Raw genomic sequence first — 22,093 nt, forward strand, 5'->3', positions numbered from 1 at the left:
GGGAAAGCACATGGCTTCTGGACGGACACTTTTAGAAAGCATTTTTTCAGTCATCTGCAATCTGACTTGGAATCAGTGCCTGCAAAGAGCAACCAAAAGATTTCCACTGGATCGGTTTTACATACAGATCCATGCAAACATGGACAGTATCTTTTTGGCATATTGAAAGAAGATTTTTCCATGCACAGAAATACGTTTGGTCTCAGTGCTATAGCAGGAATGTTACTGGTTTGTTTGGTTTTTTTTCCTGTATTCTTTTTAAGATTGCTGCTTACTTCATCTTGGAAACTTTACATTATAGAATCACATCTTCAAAACTAGGACACAAGATTCTCAGACAGAGAATCCATGCTGCAGAACTTCAGCGATAACAAAAGACACAAAGTAATGAAAACAGTCACACAGAAGATCGGCATCATTTGCAGGGTTCTACAGGTGCTCTCCTCATCCCACAGCTCTGCCGTGCCCTGCTGCCCTGTGGAATTCTGCTGGTAGGTTTCACATCGCGATGGAAGTAAAGACTCTGGCTGGAAACATATAAAATTACACTGACTTTTTGAACAGATTTTTTAAGAGCTTTTTGGATGGCAGATGGGTCCCTCTTCCATCAGTTTATGTTCTGCTCATGGGCAGATCTTTGAAGAGGGGTCTTTGATGTGACCATTTTCATTACCAAACTCTAAAAGGTGCTTAAAAAAACAAACACTTTGCTCTTCTACAGAGAAATTTTATCCTGAGGATTTAGTTGAGGATGGCAGTCATGGCATTAGATGCAACTAGGCACGACTTGCAAATTTTAACCTATTAAAGCAATTTGTTCACTTCCTCCAACAAACGATGCGATTACAGACGTGTCCAGGGAATGCTGTAAATATACACCTGTGACTTGACTTTTCTTCCAAGCAAACTCTGGCTAATTCCTAGCAAACAATCCAGCTTTACACTGAAACCATCAAATGAAAATGAACAGCCAAATATTTTAAACTATTGCTTTTTATTATAATTACACTGGAGCACAAATAAATAAGCACTAAATTATTGTAAAATATTGTCAATGCACTAAAGAAAGCAGAATTGATCTTCAAACAACATCTTATTACTTCAGAAGTATCAAAGTTACATTTAATTACATCTTACCTAAAAAAATCAAGTACAAAAATGAAAAGAAAATTAATATGTATTTATACTGTGTATATAGAAACGGCTAGTAATATATTATTACAGTTAGCCTCTAGCTACTCCTTACTCCTACACAATCTCAGGCACATACCTGACAATTTCTAATGAAATATGAAAAAAAAGCAACATGACATTCAGTTTTAAGATATCGGTAAATGTGTTACACTGGAATGAACACAGAATGATTTCATTTCATTTAAAAACCCTGTCATTTAAAAACATAGTGCCATTGTCCACTTAAAAATAAATAAACAACCCAAACCAAAAAGAACCCATACCATTGTATACCATTTGCTTTGTCAAAAGGAGCAATAAAGTAGACATACATTGGCTAATATACGTAAACACATTTTTAGTGCAAGAATAACAAGACCTGTGACTTTACTGTGCTTTCTGGAAATCACAGTGCACTTTACACAAATTGCTACACAATAATGTTTAACTTCAGGAGTTTAAAGCAAAGTAAGTGCATACCAAACAACTTCATATATACAGTCTTCATAAGTGTGTGTATATATGTGATCTGTATGTATATACAGATTGCATATTTATACAGACTACAGCTTCAATGACTGCGCGTAGCTAAGCACTGTCATTCACCCTGTGACACAGAAACTGCTGAGACAATAGGGAATGTGGAGAACATCTGAACAGCGTCCTGATGGCGCAGCAGGCAGCACGACGCTCTGCGATGTGAGTGATGGGGTGGGCCAGCCATCACAGGACACCAGGACACGTCTGTGGTGCCCTGGCTGAGTCCGTGACCTTGGGAAACTCCTCAACCTGAGCCTCACTCCCTCCTCCTTATAACGATTCTCACGAGCGTGAGGTTCAGTCCACATTTCTAAAGTGCTTGGAAGGTAAGTGCTAAGTTCTATTTTACTTTTTCACGTAGTGTTGCACTTTAAAACAAAATGCCATTGTTTCCATGGGATACAATGGAGGTCTGGAAGCACACGGCAGTTATTTAAGGACAACATAAATAGTGTTGAGCAATAAAAGCAAAACAAGGGGTGGCTTCTATGGCAGGCTGAATGTACAAGCAAGTCTGTGACAAGAATGCTTCAATTCCCTGATCGTTATTCCTATTACGCCTTGATGTGGAAAGGACACGGAATGAACAAATGCTACTGAACACGGCAGAACTGCTTTCTTCCATGTTTGCTGTCCTCCAAAGGGTCTGACAGTGCAGCACCCAGCTCACCCACAGGTTGGGACTGCACAGCCAGCACGTCGTGGGTGTCACAGCACAGCCAGACGGTGGTTTTGTTTTGTCACCACAGGTTTGGTGCAGATGGGGAAAGAGCTGAGCTGAGTATTTCAGGCATGGTTATGAGAATTTCTTCTCTTGCCACCTAACAAGGAAGACAAAGAACAAATGCCTTCTGAACAATGAACCCGTTATCTCAACAGATTTCTCACAACCAACAAGCCGTCTTCTTTCCAGCAGATTCTGGAACTTTACGAGATCTCTGGAGTTTTTCTTCTGCCATTTTCTTTCTTTAAAAAAAAAGAGAATAAGCAGAATGTACAGTTGGTGTAGCGGATGTCACATGTATTCAAAGATTCCTTCACAGCCTCTGGAGTTTTTCACTTCTTCTGTCATTTGGGCTGTGAGGGGGTCTTTAAATCTGCATTTCAATTGCGTACCCATTCCTGTCACGGTATATCCTTAACATACAACTATTTAATGCACACATCTATGAGTATATAGAGAGATACATGCATATATACATATATATGTGTGTATACATATGCATATACACATACACAATAATGCTAATATACATACACACATATAAACACACACTTCATCTTTTACAGAAATCTCAGTTTGGACATCAAAATATACATTAGTTAGTTATAAAATATTTAAAAACTTTATTTCAGAGGCTGAAAAGAAACTGCTACTGATAAAGCATTACTCAAACTTAAACTTTAGCAATATAGATTACAAAAACCTTCTAAAATTTGTTATTTTTGGTTTTTTGATCAGCAATTACAGCTGTGGCAATGCTGTCAATAGAATTTCAAAGAAAAGCCGATATAACAAGAAGTTTTAAACAACACAACTTTTCTTCTCACAGAATATAATACTAAAATGATTGTTTTAAAGAGAAATTTTGTGCTACCAAATTTCAGACACATAGAAATTTAAATATACAAAATATATGCCACAATTTTTTTTCCCACTCCACAGCAGTACAAGCTTCCCTCGTTCTCAACGACTTCTTCTGGAAGATATTTCACCACATGGATTTCACCCTCATTATCAGCTTAAACCACTTCTTTCTCCCGTTAAAACCAGGAGGTCGTAATTCTTTGGTCATGACATAATATTCTGTCAAAATGCGTGTAATATCATACAGGACTCTAAGCCAATTACAGGGGCAGCCAGGAAGATGACACGGCAGATGTGGGAGAACATGTTACATGGCCTCTGCTTCTAACCCACGTGACATCGAGGGAGATTTCTGTACCAGCCATCAGGGGGGCTGAATGCCAACCTCCATAGGTAACACACAGTAATCTGACACAGGACATGCTGCTGGAATAAAACTAATAAACATGTAAACAGGTTTTTCACCCTTCTTTTCTGGACCAAAGACAAATGCAGACAGGAGCCGTGGCTGCAATGCCACGGCTGTAACCTGCTAACGAGCGGGCTCCTTGCCACGGGCTGTACATCGCTCAGTCACAGTGAACCTTGGTCTCCACTAGCCAGCTGGATGTCTTGGGGAGGAGTTTCTGTTTTGGGGTTTTCTTCAGAAAATTTAGCTTCCCTTGTTGGCAAGTAGCTATAGATGGAGATTAACCGATGAGGATAAAAGCACGGGCAATCTATGCAGTTAACTTTGTGAGAAAACTGATGCAGAGAAATTTGTGTTGTAAACTTGGGCATCCACACTGAGCATTCCCATTTGCATGGCCTGCAGTTCTGCTGTTTTACACCAAAACTCTCTCCCTTGTCCAGCCCTCCCTCCAAAAAAGCTAAGGACATCTAACCAGCACAACTCTAGGTAACTTCTACAGCCCTAGCACCGAGTTGTTTTGTACATTGTCCCGTTAAATATAATGTACAACCACATGCTTTTGTACAGAGGCCAAATCTAGGCAGGTAAGAGAAATAAAATGGTGGTGGGGGTTGTGAGGGAACATTAGAATACCACATAGAAAATAGTTAATAAAACCATATAACAGTAACATTATATAGTAAAATTCTTCATAAATTTTTGAATATATATATATATATATATTTCAGCAGTGTTATTAGTTTGGGTGTTTTCAATATATTGGCAAAATATTTACATTCTAATATCTTCTGGATCCAAAAAAATCCTGGATAAATATATATGCCTTAATCCAGTTGGAAATTTAGAACTCTCTTTTGATTGACAGGTGAGCACTGTACAGGTGCGTTGTTTTCCGAGGAAGTTCACCACCTGCAGGTAAGTCCTAGTCAGAGCCTTTGCCTCATTAAGAAAGCTGGCTACCTGTGCATGGTGCAATGCGGTGGAGAGAGCATCCTCCACACACCTCTCAGATTGCAGTGTCCCAGAAAACAGTTTGTTGTTTGGAATAAGGAGGAGGGCTATATTTCTTGGTCCCGGTGTTCTTTTTCCAACTCGGCAAGATAGGCATGCTGTCCTGTTTGCAGAGTCCTTTCTCTGATTTCTGTCGAGCTTTTATTTCTTTGCAGAGGCAACGTTTTTTCTCAATCATATCCAGCATTGTATGGTCCCCTTGCAACCACTGCATACATGTCACCTGTTAGGGGGAGAAAAAGAGAGGAAGAAAGGAAAAAGAAGAAAAAAAGTATACAAATAACTATTTAGCTATAGACTGAAGATGTCGTTTCTTTGAAAGAAAGATGTTCTTTTAGCATCACTCTTAAAATACTCCCATTTGTCTCAGAACAAAAAATATCTATGCCAACAAAAGAAGCAAAATCAGTCTTCACTTCTTGCTACTACTGTAAAGAAAAACAGGGCTAATAAATGGTCCCCTTTTTAACTTCTTCTGAGCACAGAGCACTGAAAGCTAATAAAGATGAATGTTTTTGGCAAACCAGCACTAGTTGAATCTTAAATGATGGAAAAGATCTTAAAAATGCACATGGATTTTAACAATGTCCTTAAGCTGAAGAAATAAAAAATTCTATACACTGAAGCCCATGTTTTATATTGCTTTCCATATCCAATCTGTCACATTAAAAGCATGCTACTAACACTTCTGAGAATCAAGCTAAATATAACTCTGTGTTCAGTTGTTTTTTCAAAGTGATTTAATGAGCTCCATGAGAATTATATGGATTATCCCATCCTTCTCTGTGATGATATTTCATTATCTAGAAGCCTTCAACTGATTAGAAACTCCATGTCTTCACACATGTAGAATATTTCAAAAGAGGATCCTGATCCAAAAAAGGAGGTTAGCATATGTTTAGTTGTAAGTGTATGTCACAGCCCCGCCAAAGCCTGAGAAAGTGGCTTCATTTGAGTTAAGCATGGTGCTCACGTGTCAAGAAAATGTGTGTGTCTTCAAATGCTTCTGTAACTGAAATCCCAAATACTAAACTCTCCTGAAAGGGCTTATCATACTTGGATCACACACTGCATTCCTGCAAACCAGAGATCTTCCTCAGAGCACATAATCTGCAAATCTGAAGTGATTTCTTGCAGTCTCTCAAAATCTATTTTCCCCACTGGTGATAAATTTTTAAGTAAATGCATGCCATGCACTTGCAGGGACTGTCCAAGTACATTTCTGATCTTGTCATGCAAATGCACATGTGCACTAATCCTTTGGCAGCATTTTATGATTCATGAAGGAAATGTGTTTTTATTAGTAGTATTCAATAACACATCTGCATTTCATTCACAAATATCAAAATGCTAAATGTGGGCATGCACTGAGCTCCTTGCACTGGGGACTGGTCTTCCTATAGACAGCAAAGGAACTGCCATTGACCTCTGTAGTTGCTGTCTGCTTAGAGCTCATTTAGCTTCTCTGGATAAATGGAAAATGTTCTGAATCTAGCAGGAAGTAAAAGTAAAGGAATAAATATGAGAAAACCTAACAAAAAAAGTAATAAAGAATGCAAATAGAAAAATAACAAAGTACAGAAAAGTCTTTTTTTTCACAAACTGGTGTAACAAATGGTTTTCAATGGCTGATACAGGATAAAAGAATTTTAGATAAAATGTTCTTTCTTTATACTGAAACAAAAATATGCTTACCTTGTGTTATATCTATTAAATAGTTCTTTGAGTAGATCACAACATAGGTTTTGCTCTTGAACGTTCTAACGAATTTGCAGTTACATGGGTAACGTACCTGTAGTTACCTCCTTACACCCTCCTTACAGTTGAACTAAACATCTTCAGGAAGCCTACTATGCCTCTCTTTCCAATCCAATGCTCAGTTTTTCCTCATAACATAGTGCAGGTATGAAACAGGTCCCCTGTCCCAAAGCAGGACCTTCTCCCTTTGGCTGTCTCTTTGGCCTGGTCCCCAACCCATCCCAATGGTGGCACTCACTCCTCCCACCCCCAGTGACTCCACGGGCTGTGGATGAGGCTCTAACAGAGGCAGTTTTCCTGCCACGCTATCCATCAAGGACGCATTACCACTTACACAGCAGTGTCTTCATTTTGGCTGGGTTCTCCTACGTGGCTCAGGACATGACAGCGCAGTCTGCAAACAACTCATTAAGCAGCACAATGACAACACACGGCACCACACCAACTTCTGGATTGAACTCGAAGGCAGCAGTGATTGAGTGCTGGTGTCCCCTTACAAGCATGTGGAGCCCTCTCCTTTTTATGACTGTCCCACGAGCAAACAGCCCGCACTGGCACCAAGCCCTGCGGCTACGCATCGACACTGCCTGCAGCACATCCAAGGGAGTGTGCCTTGGCCACAACACCCACATCCTCACCATCACACCACGTGGTGCTGCAGCCAGCATGGCGTCTTCTGGTAGCTAATCCACTCTGTGGGATTTAAGGGGACTGAAGCGCAATTTTGACGTGCTAAACTCCGAAATACCAATTGCAACTTCACAAAGATAGAAAAGGTGCTGCAGAATGTATCAGTTACACAGACACTCTGCCACCCCCTGCAAAACAGCCCCTAAAATAAACCTAAGTGTAGACAGCTCCAGAACCCCTTTTTATTCTGTCCACCATATTGTGAAGCAGTCAGAGAGTCCTTTACCACATAGAATTCAAGCATTTCCCCTTTCCAGGACACAGGATTTTTAACACTACTTGTGATGGTTTAAACACCATATCTATTTAGTTTAAACACTATATAAAGGCTGTTCTTTTCACACAGCACCTTCCCGCAGAGCACGTTCCTCTCCCATCACTACACTCAGAAAATGTGTGTGTGGCATGAAGTGCAGAAAGGAGACATGGAAAATCATTTGCCAAAATGGACTGAGTGAGCACATAGGCTGCTGCTGTGTTTAAGGGATAAGGGGAAAAAAGTTTAAGAAGGAGAACAAATGTTCATGGCTTTTTTTGGTATTTTGCCCTATTCTAGAATTAATATCTGCATATTAAAATGTAGCTTTGAGCAAGTGCAAGAGGGACCTAAGAGAGAATAATGACAATAATTATTGCTAACACAAAATCTCCAACTGCACGACCTCCATTTTCAGCGAGTCCTACACAGACCACGGGCAGTGGGGCTCCCAGGCCAGCACAGCACTCAGCTGAGCTGTTTAATCCCAGCAGTAACCTGCAATGGCTTCTGCAGGGCTGCTGAGGTGCTTGAAACCAATGTCTAGCACAGAGACTTAAACCTTTAAATCCTTTCTGTGGCTGCTGAACCAATGGAGCTCTCACTTGGGACCAGAACTAATTCTTCTCATACTCTCCCTCCTTTCTGGCCTCACCTGTGCACCGAGTTGCTATAATCACCTCTACAAAGGGATATATTCAATGCGAGGGACACAAAAAAATAACAGTTACAAGTTGAACATCCACCAAAAAAAAGCAAAAACCTCTTCCACTATGCAAAACTGAGTTCTTCTACACGGTTTTATTCATCAGCTTAGTAGAGATCAACGTTTTGTCACCTTACTTTTCCTATCTGCCCTATTTCTAATAATTTTATTCTCAAAATATTAGCAGTGAACCTTACAATGATTGCTGAATACCCTCAGATTTTACTCTGGCAGCGTCTCAGAACAAGAAGTCACCTTATAAAACCATCTTTCAACTAAGAAAAAAAAAATAATTCTGGCAACTTTAACATTCTCAAAATATTGTGCAAAATATTTTGTCTAAGAAAATCTGAGTGAACAGCAGAGCCCAAAAGGCTGGTGAGTGTTTCAGTACTTTATGAACGTCTGAGACAAATTAGCTGAACAAATTCCCTCCCTTACAAAATGGGATCGGTGTATTTTTGTGTGTAGGTGCCTCCAGGAGTCTTGTGGCAGAGGTTTGATGGGCAGAACATCTATAGTTGAATTGCTCTCAGAGAACAGGTTGTCAACCAGAGGTCAGCACACTCCATAGCTCTCTACCATATCCAAATTTACCGAGAAATGTTCATAATCCTGAAGAAAACCCAGGGTTTGGGAAACACACTCCTGCAGAGTATTCCCATTTCTGTTGCTCTGGTATGGGCTCTGCCTGGTCTTGGGTGCTGCATGGCTCCTCCACAAAAGCACTCAAAGTGGGGATATTTAAAGGAAGAAACACAAATGTAAATTAACATAGCTCTTTCCCAGCTCCCAGCAAAGCGCAACAGATTTGTTCTGAACAGAAAGAAAGAGAAGAAAACGTTATTAAGCAGCTACTGATAGGTGTGACTTTCCAAACCTCTTAGCTGCAGTAACAATGTAAATGTCTTCCATCTTTTTGTTGGTGACCATTTAAAATGCCAGACAGGACATCCTGGCCCTTCAGCAACCAGATTTTCATCAACAGGACCCAAAATACCAACAAGCAGGTCTTTGTGAGATGTCAGACACATGCATGCTACTGAAGAAGAATAAAGCAAAATCTTTATGATATATACAAAGAATCCTATATTGCACAGCCTTTCCAAATGAAAAATATGAGAGCTGTGAAAAGAAAAATGTGGGAGCCAGACTGAAAATACAGTGAATAATCTCTGAAGCCAGGCCATAACAGTGAAGTGTGGGTTGGATAAATCCATGCCAATTCACAGCCCTGAAAGGCATTTCAGAAAATGTTCCATTGAAAGGTGCAATATAGTTCCATAAGGAAAAATAGGTGCTGCTAAAAATCCCATGGGGGAGAAGAATATTCTGGCCATAAAGTTCAAAAGCGTTGTCCATTTTCATCAATTTTTGAGCAAACCTTTCTAATATTTGGATTAACCACCCAATATTTTATGTTCTGGAATTTCTCTGAGTGTTTTCTTTTAAGATATATGAACTTCTAATGACAAAAAAAAGAAAAAAGAAAAAAGAAAAAAAAAAAGGATGGATCACTGCATAAGGGCTTAGACAATGCCACAACCCATGCTTTCTGTGTGACATCTTGGCTGTCAAATTCTTGGTTTGCCTTTTTTTAATGCTGCTGTCTCTTTGGAACTTAAATCAGAAGCAATAAGATAGTCCCTGAATAGATGATTCAGTGGGGCTTCCATAATTTTTTTCCTAGTACCACAGGTTCCCACTTTGCTGACATTGTACATGCCATGGGGCTGGGGAAGATGCTGCTCTCTTCTCGTTCTTATCGGTGTCCTCGCTCTGCTGTAGGACAGGCAGAGGGGCTGACTTCATTTACACAAAGGATGAGGAGCACCACACCTCACATGTGTGATCGTGGATATTGTACAAACACTCTTTTCTTCATGACAACAGCATATCATAAATAAAATGAAAGCCCAACAGCTGACGTGAGGCTGTAACAAAGTGATCTTAAACCAACTCAAACTATAATGAAATAAAGACATCATTGATGTTTGAAGATTAGTAGCAATGCCTCCTGCATCTGCAAACAAAGCGACCCATGAACAGTGCAAGCTGTGAGCAGTGCTACCCATCACTCAGTAGAGCCAAGCATGCTGGATTGTTTGGGCAGGCTACAAGTAAAACAAAAAGGCTTTCTGAAAGCCACTTACCATCCTCTGGGAGGAAAAGATACTGCCTCCCTCTTTCCTCTTGCCTGTGCTCAAACAGGAGCTTCCAAACTCTCTTTCCCACTGAAACACTCGATGGTGCCTTCTCTCATGCACATGGGTCCCAGCCAGCTGGCTGGGAGGTGTCTCCAAGGTGCTTCCACTCCAGAGGGTGGCTCCTAGGAGGCAGCCGTATGCCATGGCTGCAGGTGGCAGCGGGCTAAGCTAAGTAGCAAGAGTTAGCTTATGATGCGTTCTCTGACAGTCTTAGCTCGACGCGGAGATCCTTTAGCATGCCTTCACAAAATGGGAGTTGTCCAATGTAAGAGTTCAGCAGGAATCAGGTTTCAAAGGCTCTGGGCACCAAGATCTTTTCTCATCCGAAGCCAGCAGGAGTCTGCCCACCAACTCCACGGGTCAAAGAACTTGACTACACTTTGTTCAAACAAACAGTAACACCCCTCCCTCCCCCCCGCCTCCCCCCCCCACCCCCCAAATGTTTTTAAAAGCCTTCTGAAAAGCAGTTGGAAAATGACAAGGTTTCTGTTGTTGTTAGCTACAAACACTGCACTGCAATTAAACGTTGTTACCTCCAGTGGCTGTAAAAGCTGGGAAGTGAGCGTAAAGCTACAGGCTGCATCTGCCACCATTGCTCTGGAACAGTACTGACATAAAAGAAGGTACGGTTTGACTCAGCCCAGGCAGTCATTCTAACAGCTCTGTACTGCTACCCAGCTCTCCCATCATCGCTAAATTCAAAACAACAATTGGTTATTAATGCAGAGGTGATTAAAAGTAACAGCACATTCAGGAACACATAGCATGTGCAGGGTGAGCTGTGAAAGCAGACACTCGCCATGCAGTCAGTGCATGGTAACGCTCCCAGAGACAGCTGAGCACACAATTGCACACAATTGCAAATTTGCCTCCGGAAGCATCCAAGGTGTTTCCTAACGGTGTCCTCCCAGCCCGCAGCCGCAGCGCAGTGAGCCCCCTGCATTCCCGCAGCCGCACCGCAAGCTCAGGCACACAGTGCTACGCGCCGTGCACTGCCCTCTTGCTTCCTGCACAAATTCTTCTTCTTAGGACACACAAGGAAATCTTCATTTTTTTCCTTGAACTGGGAGGAATATTAACCAAAAAAGGCATAGAAGTACGTACTGGTGGCCTGTACTAAGCGTATGTTTTTATAAACTTTGCTAGCAGTACATTTCTGATTGACTCATATAACAGACCAGAAGTGGAAGAAAACATGCATTTCCAGCTTTCTCAAGAATTTTTCCCTTTATATTTCTAATTCAGTGCAAGCCACTAAAAGCCAATTTTCTGTTTGTATAGAAACATCTCTAATGTTACTGGCACAGATCTGGAAGTGAACATTTGCCAGTCAACCTGTCATTTCTGCTGTGGCAGAAATAATGTAGGTGTTATCACACAGTTGCTGGCATCTCGGTTTTAAAATCCAGGTGATCATATTTTTAAGGGTTGGGAAAGAATTCCATTCGCACAACGGTTTGAACAAAATATCTTTCACTGCATATTTAAAGGACTTCACTGACTCCTGATATTTCAACTTCAAAAACCGCGTACGCATCGCATTTTAATATTTGGAGTTGCTGAGTTTACTGTTTTGATCCCCATAATTCTGTATTTCCAAACTTCTGGGAATATGTTTTCAAACAAGTGACACCACTGTAAAAAGACAAAACAAAACAAGACTCCCTATAAAAACTGTTCTACCACTTCATACAGCTCTTGCAATTATACGGTGCAACATTGTAAGAGAAGTCTGGGCACCTTTTCTAAATACAGGACTTCCTAAAAGACTTATTACATTGTGCTCTGTGGTCTGACTAATCCACTATTTAAAAGCAGTTAACAAGAATCTTTGGAATTCTGAGAATTCCCAAAGATTCAAGATTATGAACAATTAACACTTACCTAAAAATTAAATTAGCAAATAGTTAATAAGCCATCAGCACCTCTGACTCCAGACCTCCTGTTTCATGATTCATTGCTTCCAATTACTAAATACCACAGCTACTTTGTACAGAATCAGCATTGCACACACTCCTATGCCTCAAGTTTTCTGGTTACCCTCAGACTATTGCTGAGGCTATAAATAAAGAAAACGTTAAAGAATAAATTCCCATCCTGCAGCTTGTTTTCATGCTGCCAGTCTCACTACAGATCTCCCCGACCCTGCATTAGCAACATATTTGTAAACCTCTATCTTTCTCTTCTAAGCTAATTTTTTTTTTTATGCCAAACAACCGTCTGAAATGTACTGCTTGATTTGCTATTAGGTAACACATCCTATAAATGCTGGTATGCTTAAAGTAAGAGGCTGTAAAGCAACTCATACTGGTATTGTGTAAAGTAGTCTCATGCATCTCATTTACACAGTGGATCATCACAAAGTGCATTTCTATTGAGATTACTTATGACAAATCAAAGCCTCTGCTAAGCAATACATGTAGAACTCAAGCTACCCACCATGACACATCCTCTCGTTCACTGCAAAATAGAAAGGCAAAATTCAATATTGTATTGTGTCAATCACAGGAGGCACAAAGGACAGAAAACCCAGTCTTTGTGAGAGTTCAGTGGTACAAAGACCTTGCGCTAACTGCACCACAATGTAACACTTCAAAGTCCCAGACTTCATTAACAGGTTGCTAACCCTGTCCCCCCAGCTCTTCCTCTTGCTGAGAGTTGCTACTCCAACATGTGTGCCTTAACTGCTCATCTACCAGTCCTAAAATAGCAGGATGGTTTGAAGCAGTGACCTCGATGACTACTGTAGGCAGCCCAACCTATGACCAAGCATGTCCACAGTACAGAACACCTGCAATTAGTGTCTCCAGCACCTCCTCCTCTGAGTTAAGATGTGGCATGGAGCAAGGAGAGTAGCTGGTGGGCAGAATCCTTATCTCTTCAAGATCCAACCCTTGCAGATTGAAAAGCTCTTGTGCAGAAGGGAGCTGAAGGCAGCAGAATACAAACTCTAGGTCATTGTTTCTTGTCATCCATTAGTGACCAAGACAGACAGAAAAATTGAACTAGGAATAAAGAAAATGAGTGGAAACAATCCCAACACTTGAAGAACTAAGAGAAAGTGGACTCTGTGGCCTGGTCTAAAGATATAAAAATGTAACATGGAGAAACCACAAAATCCATTAGTTTCCCCACTTTATTGCACATCATTTTACGCAAGCCAGAAATAAATGCATGAGCTTCAGTACTCTTCCTCCTGATGCCAGCATTTGAACTGAATATTCAACTAATCTTTATTGCCGTGACAGTTAAGAACTTCACCACCGATTTTTCAGCTAAGCCACTAAGTCTTTGCATTTTTCTAGTATTTTCAAGAAAATGGTCATAAGAATCATTTAAAATATATTATAAAAAAAAAAGCAAAACCAAAATAATGTATTAAGGGAGAATGCCTCAGCTCTGAAAGTGCTGCTCCCTTCAGATCTACTTGTTTAGCATTCAGTGATCTAAGCATACTAACCCCAGCTTGACATACAGTTAATGAACAGATCCTGGACTTAGAAACTGTACTGACAGCTTCTAAAGAATCCAAATGTGAGAGCCTTTCCTGGTATGCAGTACTACATTTCCTCTAGCCTCAGAGCAACATCATACAATTTCATATATATGAGAAGCTGCTAAATAATATAGCACCCAAATCTAATTTAGTCTAGATTTACTGACAGAGCTAAAATGCAAGCGAGAAACTTAGACTGGCACATGAAGATTTTGGAAACTGGGATTCACTAGGTGCAGTGGTTGCCATATGTTACTTTTGCTTTTCTGTTTAAAAGGCAATCTCCAGCTGGATGACATTTGCTGATATAGCGTGACACTGGTTTAGCATTAATTCACTGAGAAGACTGCAACAGAGTAAACCTCTAATAGCAGCATGCTGAACCACAGCTTCATTTGTGTGAACCATCAGGCAGAAGTGGCTTCAGCTGACGGCAGTAGCTTGGGTTGAATTCCAGCTCTCCCCAGGAAATTTAAACACCCACCTTGTAAGGAATGGCTTAAGACAATAGGTTATGCACCAAACATTCTAATCCATGTTAAGCTACACACATGTATCCCTTGTAACATAAGTGAACAAATCGCCAACCAGCAAAAACCTGCTGTTTGCTCTGGTTTGTGCTTTAAAGTTTGGTTCAGAAATCAAGCAAGAGCCATAATTTATTATTATTTTTTAAAATAGTATTGCCATTGTCCTTTCTCATTTTTACTCTTTTCTGTTGCGACCCAGATGTAAATTATACAATAGTTATTATGAACCCCAGACACTCATTGTGCTTTTCCAGACTGTAAAAAAGAGATGGGCCAACACGACCCCAGAGACCATTAATTACCATTGTCTCGAAAAGGCTTAAGATTGGCCTGCTGGACCATGTACACAAAGCTTGCCTAATGGAATGTATCCTTTCCCCATATTATTTTTTGTTGAGAAAAAGCATTCCTCGGACATTCCAGTTGTAGTTTATGAGTGAAATGGGAGTTTGCTCTTGACGTGAGCGAGGTCAGAATTTAACCTTGTAACTGAATAGAAAAAAAATGGAAAGGATTTTCTATGACGCAATTTTGTTTGGGGTGAAGGTTTTTCATAACAGTGACTCTGTCACACTGGAAATTCCTTACTATTTCCTGCATAAAGATCTTTCTTGTAAGATTTTTTTTCTGAGTAGCTGCTGCCACACTGCTGCAGTAATGTACTGTGCATGGAGACGGGTCTGGCTGGACAAGACAATACGATGATAGGATTAAAGTCAAAGGAAATGAATTTATCACTCCCAGGCCTCAGACAGAAACACATACCACTGTTACGGAAGCTCCAATGCAGTGAAGAACAAATACACGCTCAACTGGAAAATACGTATCAATCGTCCCCTTGATTTAAAGGGATGTCAATGCCCTTCTGGGCAAGGGAAGTTAAGGCAAGTTAACCTCGCCTGTATTCAGTTGTGTGGTGATTAAGTAAAGGGCCAGTAAATGATCGTTAGCTGTTTCAATAAATGCCTAATCAATTGGCATTGTGTGTTACTATAGACTGCAAAGCATAAGAGGCAGTTTGAAATCATAGCTGACAAACCGTTTCCAAAATGTTGCTATAAAATTGATTCATTAAGTACGGTATTGAAACTGCTCCTAGAGCTCACCTGCACTGGAGACAATTTACAGGCTGAGTAAGGCCCTTCTCTATCCAGCACTTGTATGTGCAAGTCCTCCTTCAGTACCGACTGGGATTTGCTGCATGAGAGCCCGACTGGGTAAGAGTATTTCTAAACCAAGGGACACCTGGCCAGCATGAATCAAGCCTACAGAGTGTGGACTGTTACCCAATAATTTTCAACCATAAAAAGCTGTCATGAAAAATACAAGTATCTTTGCAATTTTGGTTCTGTTAAAAATATACATATATATATACACATTATTATTACTTTTTTTTTACTGAAAAGCTGAAAACTTTACATTAGTAAAAATAATAATCTTTTAAGGATCTCATTTAAAATACATGACATTTTTATTTTCATTGTTTAACGAGACAAAATGAGAATAAAAGTAAGTTATCAAAAGTGGGTGCTGGCATTCATACTTGTCCATAGTTGGCACACACAGGATGTACATGAATAGCCACACAGTTCTAGTGAAAGATTATGAACAAACACACATACATATACATAGGTATATAAACATACTATACATACATACATGAGTGAATATACATATTTATGTGCATACAGTATACAGACGAGATACTATACAGGTACAGTAAGTGCAATATACTGTATAAGGCTATACAGACATCAAAAGATTCAGGTGAAATGGCAACAACCATGAGAACAAAGCTTGGATGGTTTGTGGCAGTGCAGATGGAGGGGGAAACCTTGCTGATCTGCGTTGTTTTATGCATCAGGCACACACAGTTTGAACAGAAAACATGGTACAATACATTCTGTTCATATACAAAACAGGTAAGACAAGTGGAAGTGCATGGAGGTAACTGAAATGTGCACGAGCAGACAGATAAGGGTGTTCTACCTAAAGTACAGAATAGTTGGTTCATTTACAGAGAATGCCTATATATAAACCCATGCTTTCATGAATCCATGCCATTTTTATTTCTACTTTTCCTTTAAGAATATTATAAAATTCTTCCCCTGAGTTAAACATAAATACACACAGAAAAGGGAAAAAAAAGGAAATTGCATGCTTCTGTTTTTGTTAATTTTTTTTTTTTTTTTTTTTTTTTTAAACCAAGGCACAATGTCTTTAATAGTGGTTGCAACAGCATTTGAAATAAACTTTGCAATTGTTGTTGTTCTGGTACTGTATCCCTCTTAGTGTGACTAAGCTAATTGTTTGCACACGAAAATCTCAGAACAAGCTTTGAAGTGAATTTAGAAATTTTAGAAGAGAATAAACAAATTTATGAGAAATGCCTTAAAGAAAAATTCCCTAAAGAGGAAGGAATGCTACCAAATGAAATCCTTTATAGGCAACTTACAGATGCTTAGACTGAAATAATTCCACATAGCTACATTATATATTTAATGCTACAGTAAGTTTTTAATTATTTTCAGTAGAACCATGTACAATGCTGTAGGAGCTGGAGATGAAGAACTTCCAGTAAATTTTTAGTTTCTTGTTGCAGGCAGGATAGAACAGTGATCTCACTGATTCTGTTTCATAAGCTGCAAGAGGTATAGCTTAGTAACATTTGTTCAATTAAACATTTAAACTTCTAAGGCTTTTAATCTCTCCATTTCATGGACAGTCTAAGTCTTTTATGGGGAATATTAGTTCTAAATTTCTGAGGACATCACATTAATTTCTTCACCCTCATGCACAACTCTGACCCTCAAAAAGAAGGACTGGCTGAAAGGGCTGTGCTTTGGCTGCTGTCCCCATGTCTGAGCCCTCTCTGCAGGGATCTAGAGGCACACAGCCAAAAGTCCTACAAGAGCAAGCCCCAAGGTTGCTGCCCTTCACTGCTTCCTTTCTTCTCATCTCCTTGCTACTTTCTTTCCTTTTTGCTGATAAAAGCATTGCTTGTGCCCACTGTCTGCTTTGCCTTTAAGTACGCCGAGAATCTCCTTACTTTCCCTCACAATCTAGGATGTACAATGGGTTTGACCTGCCTGTTTCCTTGTCTTCCTGCTGATGTTCTGAACATCTCAGCAGCTTCCAGGGGCTGTGAGTGTCAGTCACTTCCAGGGAACAGCCACATGCATTGTGCTTCTTAGGCTGCTGCATCCTTCCCACACATTTCCCTGTTGAGCTAAGACACTTTTTTGAAATACTGAAACACACTGTTCCAACTCAACACGTAGGTTAAATCCTTTCAAGGCTGCTCTTCAAAAAGGTAAATTCCGAGATCTGAAAAACGCCCAGATAAAGATAACAAAAAAACAATATGAAGAAAGTGAAAACTCCCATAAACACTGCATTTCATTCCTTCTCCAAGTATTATTGTATTTGAAAAGTTTCATCTTCTTATGTGAGGGAACAAACCTCTTTCTCTATTCTGCTGGCAAGCTTATAAAACCTATCTAAGCACAAGAGATCACTATAAGATGAGATATAACGGAATGCAACATTCTGCCTCCCTCTCTCCTTTTCCATGCTGGAGCTTGAGGGGTGTATAACCAAGATGTTATAATCACAATATAATTGTGTATAATCAATAGATATCAAGATGTTATAACCGCAATATAATCAAGAGAGTAAGGCAAAGCAGATAACGATAACAAAAAGAGAATAAGTAGAAGAGCTTACCCTTCGGTTGAGCTCACCAGAAGACACCAAAAGAGGGGATCTCCAGAAGAGATCCTTCCCCTCTGGTAGCCAGCTCTTCAATAGGTCTAGGAGGGGTGGAGCCTGGCTCCATCCCTTCTGGCAGCACAGGTGAATTGCCTTCACCTGTGCTCCTCTGGCTGACTCAAGGCTCACCTCAGGTGATCAATCAGAGGTTCAGGCCGTGACTCAGCAGTTCCCATACAAGGGGTGAGGAAAGGTATGCAGACAAAACATAGGGCTGGTGCTATAGATTGCAAGAACTGCTCACTCTGCTCCTGTGTCCAGCACCTTCTTTCTGCAGCAGTATACTTGCTAAAGCTGACCTGCTTCCCTCCCTCAACATGTCTCCTTTGTGTCCTATCCTAAAACTGCATGTCCCAAATGGCTGTGACCAGTGGTGCCTTTGCAAATCCAGCAGGCACATCAGAGAAGTGCTGCTGCTATGCAGCCACAGACCTGTGTGCAGTGCAGCCCCCAGCAGTTCCACAGGCTCTGCAGCTGCCCCAAGCTGGGGGTAACATGGAGCCACCAAATCCTGCTCAGGGCCTGCTGTGGCTGCAGCGCGTGCCTGGGCTGCACATCACACTCTTTCCCATGCTCTTCAATCAGTGCTTGGCAGAACAGGACCCAGAAATGCAGCGACCTGCTTCAGCTCTATGATCACACCAGCCAAACGCCCAGGAAAACACTTTGGGACAGCAGCAGCAGGGCTGTCTGCCAACAGAAGGCGGCTTTGACATGTTGGCCTCTTGTGCCAATCAGTCAGGCGTGCCTGGGAGGTGAAGGATGATGGATGCGGCAATTCCATCCCCTCCAAGGTTTGCATTTTCATTTTCTTTTCTTCCTTTCTTTTTTTTTTTCTTTATTTTATTTTATTTTTAATAAGAGTTCTCTGTTTTCAGTTTTATATTTAGAAACAATCTGCTTTGGACCCATGCACTGATTATGTAAGACCAGATTCGGGCTGCAACACACCATAACGCGATGTGGAGCCATCCCTACAACATTAACATTCTTGTTGCTGCTCTCATCCAACATGCTGTCAGTGTATTTAGCTGGACTGATGACAGCAGAATTTTGCTTTCGTGTGCACACAATATTTGTCCTTGAAGGGAAAGGAAAAGATGGCTTAAAGTAATCCACGCGCTCCCTCTGGTGGGCACGGGGCTCTGCTGCGCTTCGTGAAAGCACCAACAGAAGCTCAGAAATCCCAAGTCCCTGCGGTTCTCAGCAGGCAGAGTCCCGTGGTTCGGCACGACTCGGATTTTCACATTCGCTCAGGCCAAACTCTGGTCAAATCCATTATCTCAAGAAAGAAGCAGGGACGCTTCACGTCCCACCAGCGAGGGGCTGTGCCAGGGGTTTCTCTGCTCCCTGCTTTGGGTTCTCCCACACCTGCCAATCCACCCAGGTGGGACTTAATGTCTTTTCCCTCCCAAGCAGTTGAAAACTGCCATCACAAAACTGCGTCTGTATTTGATTTCTTCTACACAGACCCTGACAACTTCTCCATGAGTAAACTTTTTCTAAATTTACCTTGTTTTCTGGTATAAGACATTCAAATACATTTCATTATGTTAGTGGCTTATAAAACGGAATAAATCTCTGTCAAAGATACAGAGAATTTTATTCCTTTTTTCTTTTTTTTATTTCACAGTCTACAGCTGTTTACTCTCTCACCTGTTACACTGGGCTTACAGATCCCTAGGGTAAGGACAGGATTTGTTCTACACATTGTCTACACATACAGGGACTTTATTTATGATACTCAGACAAACTTATTACGGATATTATTTATGATTCTTAGATGTGATTGTGGTAAATCCTAATGGCGAACACGAGGCAGGTTTTGGATCTAGTGACTATCCCAAGCCTTATTAAAAATGATGGTTAAACAGAAGGAGTAATTTAGTTCCTTAAGTAAATAGTTTCATAAGCTACCACCCAAAGCAATAAACACTGCACTGTTTCAAGGGGGATATTTGGGATTTAAACACTGGGAGAAGAAAATGATTATCATCATTCCATGAACTGCTCTAAGTATTTTGCTACATCCAAAATGCATGGTATAGTGTCAAAAATTTTGAAAATGAGATGAAAAAAAAGAGCGACAGAAGAGCCATACCAGAGTGGTGACCAGCACTGTAGCTTGATACTTATTTTGAATAGGAATTTGGTATTACGTCTCACCTGCAGCCAGCAGCCCAGGGGGGTCCTTAATTTCCCTATGGCCCAGGGAACAGGTGTGACAGAGACTGGTTCTTTCATTGTAAAACCCCTGCACTATTAAAACCACAAGAGCAGAATCATTTGGGTTTTGTGTTGGTTTCAGATGGTGATCCTTCAAGGACTGCATCCAGCAAGGTTTTACAGTACTGAGCAGTGGCACTTATTTATGCCATTAGCAGGTACTTATTCTCTTAGTAATGCACTTTTTTCCTTCTGTTTGCCATTTTGCTGGTATTCAGGATGAAGGTCTGCAGAGTTCTCCATCTACCAGCACTTCTGTATTTTTCACAGACTGGAAGGTAAAAAAACAAAGCAAAGCAAAACAAAACAAAACAAAAAAGCAAAACCAAACTCTGCATTGATTGGACAGGGAAAAACATGGATTGTCATTTGTAGATGCTCATTTTTCAGCAGCAGAACCTGTTCAATGGGCCAGTCAGGCACCTGGCCCTGCTAAGAGGCTGACAAGCACGAGTGTTTGCTGATTGCTTTGAACTCCTGTACAGTGGTGCTGGGAAAATTGCAACTTTAAGCTGAGAATAATGGAAGAGCACAGATGTATTGTTTGTGCTCGGCGTAATTGAGAGCCCATGTGCTTTCAGACACAATTTGCCAACTAAAGCATGATAATGCCAAGTCATTGGGGAAGTTTTTTGTCTAGGTGCCTTCAAAAATAATTACAGCAGTAATAGCAACAATTCAGCCTTCTTGTATTCATTCATTAAAGGGTGAACACAATGCTTACGAAGCACGCAATGACTATCATACGCTCTGTATACACAACTAAGGCCAGAGACATTAAGAACTGGGTTTGTGATACTCAGTTGACCCAGAACAGCATTATTCACGCACTGAGGCATGAGACAAACACTGAGCTTCTTGGAAACACTTCATAACTGTCAAGACTCAACTCTAAATTATTTCTCCTAAGTTTTATTAATTTCTTTCAACGAGCTCGTGCTGCATTTATACTGCAGAGCGTTGTTCTAGGAACGCGTCCTCAAGAACGTTCCCCCAAGCGGCGCAGGCGACCCCGCATAGCCAGCAACGCGGGCCGAGCGGCCGCGCACCGCGGGGGGGAGACGCTGACGGGGGCCGGCAGGCGGAGCCACGAGCTCGCCCAGCGCCGCGCCAGGCCGGGCTGGGCAGGGCTCGGGCCTCGCTAGGCCGCTCCGGGCCGTCCGGCCAGGGCCGCACTGCGCCTCGCTGGGCCGCAGCGTGCCGGGACCGAGGAGAGCGGAGCCCCGCGGGCAGGTCGCATACGGATCCAGGCCCAAGGTGCCGGCGCTGCCATGTACCGTCGGCATAACCTCTGTCTGAATAATAAACAGACAGATACAAGCCACAGCAATGTAAAAAAGCAGCAGTGCGTCTCCCTGAAGAGGAGAAACCTGCTGCTGCAGGCAGATACCAGCCACACTCAGCAGGGAAAGGCCACTAACAGTTCAGTGCTGATTCTGATACATTTTCTAGTGTTTTCTTCAACACAAGTCAAGACTCAATGCACAGCTCTCCGTGTATTTCTACTCCTTCTGCTGACTTATTCCTTCTAATCTCAGGATGGTGTCTGGATTTAACTTTCATCATCGCTTTTAAGTTTAAATCTTATTTCCTTGCTAAAATTGGAGATAGGTATCAGTGCCCAGGCCTCCCCACAGGAAGGCACCAGGCCTTGCAGGCATGCTAGCCTTCTGCAGGTGGGGACAGCATGCCACAAGGCGACAGCAGGAGAGGAACGAGAGTGCTGCCT

At 41.3% G+C, this 22,093-nt stretch overlaps 1 protein-coding gene across 7 annotated transcripts in view; it reads right to left on the bottom strand.

The window, feature by feature from the left end:
* Positions 1-994: 994 nt before the first annotated feature.
* The window catches only part of NYAP2 (neuronal tyrosine-phosphorylated phosphoinositide-3-kinase adaptor 2), a 153,271-nt gene continuing 132,172 nt past the window's right edge, over positions 995-22,093 (bottom strand). For 6 of the 7 annotated variants that reach the window (XM_048954995.1, XM_048954999.1, XM_048954997.1 and 3 more), the window contains one exon: positions 995-4,947. In XM_048954995.1, coding sequence (XP_048810952.1) covers positions 4,720-4,947 — 228 coding nt within the window. In that variant the 3' untranslated portion in view covers positions 995-4,719. Of the gene's footprint in view, positions 4,948-10,800; positions 17,695-22,093 lie in introns of those variants that run through there. The other variant, XM_048955000.1, reaches the window with a different exon arrangement.

This window comes from Lagopus muta, chromosome 9, assembly GCF_023343835.1.
Source record: "Lagopus muta isolate bLagMut1 chromosome 9, bLagMut1 primary, whole genome shotgun sequence".
Classification (NCBI taxonomy): Eukaryota; Metazoa; Chordata; class Aves; order Galliformes; family Phasianidae; genus Lagopus; species Lagopus muta.